The sequence below is a fragment of the Choristoneura fumiferana genome, chromosome 13, assembly GCF_025370935.1.
Source record: "Choristoneura fumiferana chromosome 13, NRCan_CFum_1, whole genome shotgun sequence".
In the NCBI taxonomy this organism is placed as follows: domain Eukaryota; kingdom Metazoa; phylum Arthropoda; class Insecta; order Lepidoptera; family Tortricidae; genus Choristoneura; species Choristoneura fumiferana.
In genome coordinates this window covers 17,811,196-17,823,078 of record NC_133484.1, presented here as the reverse complement: position 1 = coordinate 17,823,078, position 11,883 = coordinate 17,811,196, and the positions used below count along the sequence as shown (strand labels likewise).

The window sequence follows — 11,883 nt, the reverse complement described above, 5'->3', positions numbered from 1 at the left end:
AAGGTTTCCGAAAGACAAAACTGTCTCAAAACACAGACATTCATTGCCCCGCAACGCATATTTGCCATAATTAATTTCAGATATTGCAAAATATTCACAAAATTATTCTAATTATAAAGAGATTATAAATAAACCCGCGTAGCTCACCCAAAAACTATGAGATTTGACATTCCGGAGACCTCACGCTACACTAGCGCCTCTAGCGGCGAATTCATACGCGATAGCCCCCATTAACACCTTGTACTTAGAGCTCCTTGCCATCTAGCGCCTAGAGCCAGCGCTGAACCTAGGGTTGCCAATTGCCAACTTTTTTTTACAAGAAATAAAGCGCTAGCTATATTTAGGTCTGAGAAGGGAAATAAACAGTATTTTAGAAAAATATACAGTATTTTCTTCTTTTTATATTTTAAAGAGAAATTTTTGGGTGCTTCTCGCACAACTTGTCAATTAAGTATCATTTTAAAAGTGTCATAGACCTCGTCAGAATTAAAACTAAAATTAAAATAAATAAGGAGCTACATTTTTATTAAACTTAGATTAGATTTTATAGAAAAATATGGCTCTGTCCATTGGAGGACAATTTTGCCAGTGTCTAATAGGTTTTGCCGTTGTACGGTAAAAAAATCTAGAAAACGAAATATGAGAGGTAATGGTGGTTTTTTTTTTTTTTATACGACTGGAAGGCAAACAAGCAAGTGGGTCTCCTGATGGTAAGAGGTCACCACCGCCCATAAACATCTGCAACACCAGGGGTATTGCAAACGCGTTGCCAACCTAGAGGCCTAAGATGGGATACCTCACGTGCCAGTAATTTCACCGGATGAACGATGACCTTTATTAAACTTACATTGGTAGATTCTAAAACACCACTATTGTCACTATGCTGCTCTGATTTAGTGTTAGGCATTTTGATGTTGAAAACAGTATTTTGTTTACTTCATTTTTCAACAGTAAAAAGTATGATGTAGTGAAAAACAGTATTTAATTTTATCCGTTCATTACGCAACGTAACGTTTGGCAACCGGATTAATTTCGCAACTTTTCATTTCGCAAACTCTAACCCCCTTATTCATAAAACTTAACAAGCCTATGTTAACTAACAAATGCTTTGTCCCTTTCTAACAAATACAAATGTCGAAGTGACAGATAAGGACAAACGAATTTTAGCGGCATTTTAACTAAAATAGGTTTGATTGTCGTTTATGAATAAGGGGGTAAAACTGTAAATATTTCTGGATATTCGTATTTGAAAGCAGGGTTTCAAGCGATGGCTCTTAGACAAGTTTCAACAAAATCGGTTTAGCCATATTTGAGATATTGAACTTTGAAGTGACAAAGTCGGGGGTTTTCCAGCTTATTTTTGGTTAGGTTAACAGTATGGTTGGCAACCCTATTAGCTGGACCCCATGATTAGACAGAGTCCAGTGTCGTGAAATTAGTAGTAGATGGCGTCAACTTCTATCATAGGACGACCAAATAGCTTACTGGCTGGTAGGTACTCACCCGGGTTCGATTCCCGATCGAGTCAAATTTGTATGAAAAGTACCTACGAATGTTTGTGCTCAAATCTTGTTATGTTTAATATGTATTTAAGTATGTGTTAAAATAGTATAAGTGTAGTAGTTTTGCAGGTGGTAGGACCTAGTGCAAGGTCCGCCCGGATTGCTACCACCATCTTGCTCGCTAATCCTGCCGGAAGCAGCAGTGCTTGCACTGTTGTGTTCGGCGTGGAGAGTAAGACAGCCGTGAAATTACTGGCACTTGAGGTATCCCATCTCAGCCTCTAGGTTGGCAACGCATCTGTAAACCCCTGGTGTTTGCAGATGTTTATGGCGGTTGGTGATCTCTTACATCAGGAGACCCACTTGCTCGTTTGCCATCCAGTCGAATAAAAAAAAAAAAAAGTATGTTTAGTTTATCCGTTGCCTAGTACCCATATGGTATAGGTAGTGCCACGAGAGTTGAAGTGAATGTTTATACACACACCTACACAAAGAACTAATTGCATAAAAGGAGAATGAATGCAATGAGTGCGTGACCTCAACTCTGGTGGCACTACATATACCCAGTACAAGCTTTACTTAATTTGGAACTATATATTTATTTAAGCCGTGGTGGCCTAGTGGTTTGACCTATCGCCTCTCAAACAGAGGGTCGTGGGTTCAAACCCGGCTCGCACCTCTGAGTTTTCGAAATTCATGTGCGGAATTACATTTGAAATTTACCACGAGCTTTGCGGTGAAGGAAAACATCGTGAGGAAACCTGCACAAACCTGTGAAGAAATTCAATGGTGCGTGTGAAGTTCCCAATCCGCACTGGGCCCGCGTGGGAAACATGGCCAAGCCCCTCTTGTTCTGAAGGAGGCTGTGCCCAGCAGTGGACGTATATAGGCTGGGATGATGATGATGATGATATTTATTTATGATGTTTATCAACTTCCAGCGATTTTTCCACAAGTAAGCTAGCTGTACAGACGGGGTTACTGCCGCTATATTACAGCAGAAGCCGCGGCCCGTGTGCTTCCGACCGATTACCCGCCGCTAGGGGGCGCCACTATTTATAGGCTTTACAATGCAAATAACCAACTTGGAAAATAAAAAATCACCAAATCAAAATTTAATATCTCAAAAACTGCTTTACGGATTTCTATCAAACATAGCTAGGAACCACTGCAAGGAAACTCGCATTGAAATCGGTCCATTCGATTGAGAGCTAGGATGCCACGGACAGAACAGCTATATAAGTAAACCTCAAACTTATATAAGTAAAAGCAAAGCAGTTGTGTCACACATAGCTATTAGAAGTTGGAGTGAGGAGTACGGTTGGAGATGAGATGAGGTACCATATTGCTTTGACCTATGGCCTATCAAGCAGAGGGTCGTGAGTTCGATCCTAACCTCGCACTGCACAGCTGAGTTTTTTGGAATTTATGTGCGAATTATAATAATACTAGCTTTTGCCCGCAGCTTCGCTCGCGTTAAATTTGGAGTAACATACATTTACTTTCTGCGATCCTTTTTTCGTGTTTTGATTAATTTTCGGAGGATTACATGGAAATACAAATACGGATAGATTTTCTTTTAGGCAGATGGTGCAAATTTTGTAATACAAAAATCAACCTACATACGTAATTAATTATGATTCTTACCAGCTTTGGAACCCTGCTTCGCTGATTCAGGGTTGAAATTTTAGAAAACGTTAAAGTACTACGCGTTTCTTTTGCCCGCGATTTCATACACCATGGTTTCTCAAAGTGGGGTACGCGAACCCCTAGGGGTTCGCTGTTCGACGGTAGGGGTTCGCGACAAGGTTAACGTGATGGTGGCTGCAAGACTGGCAAGATGATTAAGATTTGTTTATGGAGTCTTTTTGTATGTTTTATTTCAACTCCAAATTTTTTACTTATTTGTTGTTGTTTGTTTCAGTTTGTATTTTCGTTGGCAAGACGATTCTAACCTATATTTGTTACCTTTTATTGAAATAAATAATATACATTATATTATAATGATGATTGAAATAAAAATAAACTTAGTTTCTCCAACAGTCAATTTTATTACTTTCTTTGGGGGGGAGGTAGGGGTTCGCTGTCGTCTAGAAACTTTAACAGGGGTACGTGGAGCCATAAGTTTGAGAAACCCTGTCGTACACCATATAGGATTATATCCCGAGAAATTGTAAAGTAGTGCACCCTAGTTATAATAATATGTCCTAAACATTCGAGAGTCTCGTTTATAACATTACAGCTCCCGGGACTAATTTACTACTACTGTTTTGAGTCTACTCGTGACTAGTCGTGATCACGGTCGCTACGATGTGGTCGAAACGTCGAGATAATTTCGGCAAATAATAGGTAGATAATCGCACGTCATTTCCGGTACTAGTTATTTATGGGTAAGATAACTTTTGAAATTTTTATGCCATGAACTTTACAGTGTAAAGGAAAACATCACGAGGAAAGAGTTTTTAATGATTCTGGTTATTTATACATTTACCTAATCAATAAACTTTAATAATCGGGACTAATTAGTGGGATTTTTCAAGCTGGTCACTATTTCAGATGGATTATCCAACTACTTACGGAACTTTAAAGTATTTAGCATTTAGTATTATACCTAATTCGGTTCCTTTTGATTGCCATAATTTTATAAGACATAATGTAATGTTTCTCATAATTTTTGTTAGTCATAATTTTTTTTCCCGCTGAAACCGTAGGTATGTACATTTTTCATACATTTTTAATGGTCACCTGTAGTACTCTATAGGTAGGTTAGGTTTGTTTTATAACAATTCTGAAAAATAAATGGTTTCAGAGAAAATCGGCCAAGAGCATGTCGGACATGCTCGAAATAGGGTTCCGTAGCCATTACGAAAAAATTAAGTAATATTTTTCGAAGGATTTATTTTATAATGAAGCAGCGCCAACAAGATGCACTTTTGCGTTAAAGTGTCAGAATATGACTCTATTTATTTTGTGTTTTAGCTGACGTACGTTTTGAATTATGCGAAATCGGCAAATTATTTAATTAAATAAGATATATCATATTTATGGTTCAAATAAAATGTACTTAGATCATTTAGTTTATTTTAATAAATAAAAAACAATCTACACTACAACAAGGTGTTTAAAATATTAACGCACTCCATTTAAAAACTCTTCGAAATCAAATTACTCGTTTTGTAACCAGCCGGCCAGTAGTAAAGCGTATACATAAATAAATAAAAAATACTGGCTGGGTAATCAAAAAAAAAACCAGCCAGTTTTAAAAACCATAACGTCGAAAAACTTTATTATTTAAACAAACAAAATTTTAATAGCCTCTGATCTAATTGATCATTTGAAATCGTTAAAAATGTTAGTGATGGCAGCGTGAGGTGGCGACGACGACGACGAGTGAGAGAGTGAAGCGGGATGCTGCGCTTCTTAATATTGTAAACAAGAGCTTTTTCGATTGGTGGGCGGCACCGCGCACGCGCCGCCCGAACTGACTTTGGAAGGAGGTCTAGTTATATTTTTATATCCTTATAAATAAGCCGTCAATAGTAGTTATTTCTGTGTAGACAGATATGCATTCTCTACAATGCGTACACAGCATATTTATGATATTTTTTTGAACAATAAAAAAGGAAATAAATGAAGAAAAGAAACAAAAGTGAATTTTATTAAACACGACCTCATTAAAAGCGGCGTGGCGAGCGTTTTCTCTATTCATTGCGTGTAGGTACTTGGGGGCTACAACTTCGAAAATCAAAGTTCGTATCGTACCGTCCCTCTCACTCACGTATTAAATAATATAAGTATCAGTGGGACGGCAAGAATTCCAGTCTTTTTCACTTCGTAGTATAAGGCATGGTATAGGGCCTGGATGACCTAGAGATCCCAGGATTCCCAGGCAATAAGAAACTAGCGCGATGAGCGTGTTCACTCTCTCGGCCTCGCAATGAAGAGAAAATCACTTGTCGCGCCGCAGGTCGCGCGTAGTCTTGGCTGGATCGTACTTCATGGTAGGAGGTAGAGTTTAGGTAGAGTCAGTTGCTTAGTTACTTGTTAGGGCTTCGTAACTCAAAGCTAAAAGCAAAGGTGTGTGTGTGTGTGTGTTTGCGTCTGCTTGTAAGCGTGTAGGTTTTCTAATCCTCGTTCAAGTTATCAATTTGAGTGTTTTCAGTAACTGTATCTCACAGGACAGGACGCGAGTGCGAGGTGTATTCATCGGTCGGAGCGACTCGCGCCTGCGCGCGGCGGCGCTCAGGGCGGTGGCAGACGCGCGGGGGCGCGGGGGCGCGGGGCGCGGCCCGGCGGCGCGGAGCGGCAGACGCGCCGCGATGGTGGCCGCGACAGCCGCTCGGAGAGCGCGGCGCGCCCCTGGGCGCCGCGGCATGAGTAGCGCGCCCGCTCGGCCCGCCCGCGCGCGCCATGGCGCAGGCCGCGCCTGCGACCCATCGCACCCACTCCTTCGCGAAGAAGACCTTCCACAAGCCCACCTACTGCCACCACTGCTCGGACCTCCTGTGGGGCCTCATCGGGCAGGGCTACGGTTGCGAAGGTACGCGCCGCGCATGCGCCCCGCGCGCGTCGATACCGCCCCGCCACGACCAGGGTTATGCAACCCGGAGACCACCGCCGCGACCACCTGTCACCCGGCCGAGACCTTCGGCCCTCGCCCGGCCTGCTGCCGGCGCCCGGCCCGAGAGAACGACACCCTTTAAATTGTGACCAAACATGATTTAACGCGTGCAGTTTGTTGTACCTAGTGCTGTGTGCCGGGTAGAGGCGGTGGTGATCGACTTCGAGTCTGAATCGTGGAAACGAGTGGACATATCAGAGCATATCGATCGATCTGTTTTGTAAGAGGTTTTTTCCTAACGCGGGGCGGGCCGCGCGCGGGCGGGGCGCGGGGCGCGACGTTGCATCCCCCTCTAGCTCTAAGCTTAAAACTCAAAGCTCGAAGTGATCTAGATGTCCCAATAGACCCTGGCCAGCTCCAACCTCCAAGTCTCACCCAGTCTAGGTATGTGCTACGATGCGCTCTACGCGGTAGCGGCACCCATGTTGGAGTATCCATTTCGGTTCCCCGTTGATCCAATACATACTCGTATAAAATACGCCCTTTGTACCGTTCTAAGTTTCTACAGGATTCTTAATAACATTAACAGTGGAAATTTTCGCACACCCCAACGATTTACAGAGGGTCTCAGACCAGTTGGTAAAGAAACAAGTCTACTATGAAGTAAAGATAAATTTTCATTCTCCGCGCAGTTAAAACATAAAGTGAACGTTTAGATTCTAGAACTATCCAATGCGTTATACTTATTAACTATGATGCAAATCGTTTCAGAGTCCAATCCGTCACAGCATTACACTCGGAATGGCGTGAACTAACCGATTATCCTCGTGTTATCGCTAAATGTAACTTTCGTGGTTTTTATAATTGCAATTAAATCGGTTCCCTTTATCAAACATACTCGTATTGTTGCTACTCTCTGAAAAATGGATTTTACGAACTTCACGCCTGGCGAGTGTTGGTTAATCTCTCTCTCTTACCGAAACCGCTATCAAAAATCGTAAAGGTTTTCCTAAATACAGACTCACATTTTATAAACACGATCTGTCTTAAAATACCTTAAAATTAGCTTAATAGGAACCTCTATAAAAGACCCTGTTTGACACGAGGTGTTTAGCCACCCGAGAAGAGCGAGGATGGCTATAAGTTCGAGTGGCATTATGGTTGTTTAGTCTCGCGTTAAACACTCTACTTTTCACTTTGAATGCGAGGAAAAAAAACAATGTTTTCTTCAAAATGACAATATTACTTTTTAAAAACGTACACTCGGCTAATGGACAGGCCATCTGTTCTAAATTCAAATAGCAAAAAAAAATTTGTTGAAAAAACCACTATTTAAAAAAATCAGTTTTCAAGTTGTTTATAACGTATGGATTTGTGTTAAGTAGCTACAGGAGATACTTATTTTCCCTATTGGCTCTTCAGACACACCAGTTATTTAAATCGCGACGAAAAAAGTGGAGTATAACTTTGATCGTTGGGTGAGTGTGTCTATCTATGGCATCATAACTCCGAAACGGATGGACCGATTTTGATGCGGTTTTTTTAATCGAAAGCTACTCCAAAAAGTATGGAAAAAGTTGTTTTTCTTAATAGGCATATAATATTTCCATTATTATTAATAGGCATTGTGTATTGGTAACGCAAAACTTACTTAAGGTGCCTCAAAAGATTAAAACTACACCCAAAATATTAAAACATCCGGATAATATATTGTAAACCAGTAAAAAATATTATGAATTTGCGAGAAGTTAGAAATCGACCTTTTTATTGTCTTTCTACGAATGTTGAATATTCACAATTTTATTAAAGAGAATTTTAATAATTTACTTTGAAAATGTTCTATTCTTATTTTTACTCTTTTGTTTCGAATCACAAATAAAATAAAATCACAGTTTTCTATTGTCATATAAGCTTGTTTCCATACTTTTGGCCTGGGGTCTACAACAGAAATCGGGTTAGTCGTTTTTGAGATAATGAACTTTGAAATGCCAATGTCGGGGGTGTTTTCAGTTTTCTAAGTTGTTTTGATTATCGAAATACTTTAACTAACATGTTTAGGTATATTAAGTATATATATCATATATTAGGTATTATATTAGGTATTAACAACCTTTTGACTTTTGACTAATACTCTGTCTGTCTGTCTAATATTCTGACTAATAAACTTCGAGTCATCGATCAAACTAATACTTATAGGTGAAGTTACTAATTTATAATAAATCTATAATTTTTTGAATGAAGACATAAAGCAATGTAACAATGTATATTATGAATTTTCTAAGAAATTAAAATCTTTTTTACTTATACGACCATTTTACAGTCTTAAAGAATATTTTGATAAATTTTATGAATAGACTAGCATTGTATTTAATTTGTAATTGCGTAATAATTTTATTTCTTTTGACATTACTTAGTTTAATTTAATTTTGTTTAATTGATATAATTTGTAATTATTTTAATGAAATTTGTGTGACTTAATTGACATTAGATATAGATATATTATTTAGATTCAGACTTTTGCGTGCCATATTAGGGCGGAGCATGCATTCATGTAACTGCACCCACCTAACATGTACAAGTAACACCTGTGATGTTCCAGCAAAATAAATCATTTCAATTTCAATTTCAGTTACAAAAATAATCCGTCTTGGAAATGGTGTGTTAAATATGGAGGCTATCCGCTAGAACAGACATTTTCGACCGGTGTGTCGCGTATATTTTCAGGTGTGCCGTGAAGTGTATGCTTTTTGGGGTTTCGTACCTAAAGGTGTCAACGAGACCCTATTAATAAGCCTCCGCTGTCGGTTATGTTACACATATTATGGGTATACTGTACGGAACCTTCTACGCGCCAGTCCGACTCGCAGTTCGCTATCTTTACTGGTATGCCGTGAAACTTTGATGAACGAAAAGAAGATTGAAAACGCCTGTGTTAGAACATCCTCAACAGTTTTCCGGAATAGACCTTCATAGTCTTCCATCTCACTTATACAAGGTTTTTTTAATAATCCGAAATATTTTAGTAGATGGTTAGCTTAGCCTTGTTGATTTTCAACCTCTTCCTCAAATTCATGTTCCGGTTCGTTTAAAAATTCAATTCAAAATTTAAATTTTCGAATATCCACTTTACTTTTCTATTCAGCACTTTCTTTTTATGTCAAAATTCATTCTTAGCTCAGCAACTGTTCTATCAAGACGTGCTTTTAAGTACAGATGTGCAAGTTGCAGAAAGTTTCCAAAAAGTTGGGAAAGTTCTCGGAAAATTCTGGAAATTTTCACAAGAAATATAGGAAATTTAAATTTAAGAAACGGAAAGTTTCGATTCCCATACAAAATTGTGAGAAGTTTCCGAAATTTTCCCATATGAAAAATGCCGCAATTTTGGAAAGTTTCCTTCGGCATCAGTAGTTTTAAGTCTCACATTATCTTATATATAACAAATGAAGCGTGTCTGGTTCATGAAAAACGCATAGCTCGCAACACATCCTGGCACATCTTTGGTGGTTTTTCCTCGGAATTTTTGACTTGAGTGGTCACGCGTTTCTCGCCATACATTTTGAACAACGACCAATGTATGGAAAGACTTGTCTACCTCGACTAAAAGAATATAAAAAAACAAACGAAAAAACTTAGCAAACTTACCCACTCATATAAAATGTTTTGGATTTTTTTTATATTATATATTTATGCTGGAAAATAAACAGCTTAAAATAATATAAAAGAAATACAAACACTTGTAGCTTTTTTTGTATCTTTATACTATCAGGTATAAACTGGGTTATATGTTATATGATTTTAATTAGATGCCAAAACCGGCCAAGAGTGAGCCTGACTCACATACAAAGGTCTCGTTACCATCGCACAATACATTAAGATCAAGCAGAAAGTACCACAATATCTAAACAATTACTAGATGTACTCGCGAGTAAATTTAAGTTACTAAAATCATGGTAACACCCATAAACCATCTGTGACGAGAAATAGCCAGCTATTTAGTTATTTCTTTTGTCATTAATTCATACGAACTTAGATCATACATGATCATACGGAGAAGGTTTACATGTTAGTACGTGCACTTCATGTCAAAATTTGTTATGATCGTCCAAACCATCGATTCTCAAACCTACGGAACGCTATTAGATAAACTAAATATTTGCTGGAACCATTTAATTGAATGCCCCATTGCTTATATACATTATATCATATATCTGAATAATAATAATTCCGCTGATTTCGTTGTGTGACGCAGTTTACGCCGAAACATTATTATTTTCGATTTATTTCATAATTATATGTCTAATTCAATACTTTACGTTTTCAGTAAAAAATGCACTTCCTATGTTAACAAATAAAATATTGTAGTAAACTATAAAACTGAAACCTAAAAATATTGTAGTAAACAATAGAACTCTCTGAAACCTAAAAATATTGTAGTAAACAATACAACTCTCTGAAACCTAAAAATATTGTAGTAAACAATACAACTCTCTGAAACCTAAAAATATTGTAGTAAACAATAGAACTCTCTGAAACCTAAAAATATTGTAGTAAACAATAGAACTCTCTGAAACCTAAAAATTCACCAGAAACACTGACCCCACAACTCGTATCTAAAATAGGAGCCAATTGGAGGTTAAATTAAATTCGAGATAAGTAGTTAAAACTGATTTAAGCTTAAAAAAATAAAAAAAAAAAAATAATATCGAGATAAAAATTAAACTGTGTTTTTCCAGACGTCCAGCTATCTAGATAACTACTAAATTAAAGCCAAATTCATTCGACAGTTTTTGCAATATCCCGGTATTTCAATTTAACAGCTAGACTTAATCGTGACACACAAAGCCGCAGGTAGAGGATAGCATTATTATAATACAGGAGTAAACATTTATTGTTCGTTTATTTCTATGTATGTACGGGCCAGTACGAGATAATCTCTGAAACTACTGAACCGAAGGTAAAAAAGGCAATAATAATATTTTTTTCTTAAAATTACACTTTTAACACTTAATTTTGCTGACTCAATTTTGTTAACTGTATTTGCATTGTCATCCAAACTACATATCCGTACCAAGTTTCAATTCGATAGCGTAAGCCGTTGAAGTGCTTCCCACTGCGGAGACGATCCTGGCCGGACCTCCAGAATTTCACTATCAGATTATTGTATTGTCACCGGATGTACGTTAGTCGGATACCAGGAAGTGGTCGAAAAATGGTTTGCAAATTTTGACACCATGACTTAGGTACGTACATACAATTTTGCATACTTTCATACAAACGTTGCAAAAGAGCTTGTAAAAATCGATACTAATTGAGAAGTATTTTTTATCCCGGGAAAAGAGCGGGAAAATGTGAAATTCCCACCGGAGCAGACAAAGTTGCGAACAACAATTAGTCAAATATAATGATATAAGGATTAAGATTCAACCCAGTTATTTTGTTTATATCTCCAATTATCACTGAACTCTGCCGTATAAGTATATGAGTCTTTAATTTTAGGTTTTTTAACAGCCCGGGTACTGCCTTTTCGCAACGTAACGTTTGGCAACCGGTTTCATTTCGCAACTTTTCATTTCGCAAACTCTAAAACTGTAAATATTTCAGGATTTATTTGAGGGCCATCATGTAGAACCCTTTAAGTTGATTAGGTTAGTTTTATGAAAATCCTGAAATATTTACAGTTTCAGAAATATTAAGCAGTTGGGAAATGAAAAGTTGCGAAATGAAACAGGTTGCCAAACGGTATTCGTCGAAACATTAGTAAACCTTAACAGCCATACAAACCAAAGGAAACTTTTATTATTAACATTCAATTTTCCGTCC

The 11,883-nt window shown here is 37.9% G+C and overlaps 1 protein-coding gene across 1 annotated transcript in view; it reads left to right on the top strand.

The window, feature by feature from the left end:
* Window positions 1–5,804: 5,804 nt before the first annotated feature.
* The window catches only part of LOC141434221 (diacylglycerol kinase theta), a 60,935-nt gene continuing 54,856 nt past the window's right edge, over window positions 5,805–11,883 (top strand). Inside the window, 1 exon segment of the mRNA XM_074096591.1 lies at window positions 5,805–6,042. Coding sequence (XP_073952692.1) covers window positions 5,913–6,042 — 130 coding nt within the window. The 5' untranslated portion in view covers window positions 5,805–5,912.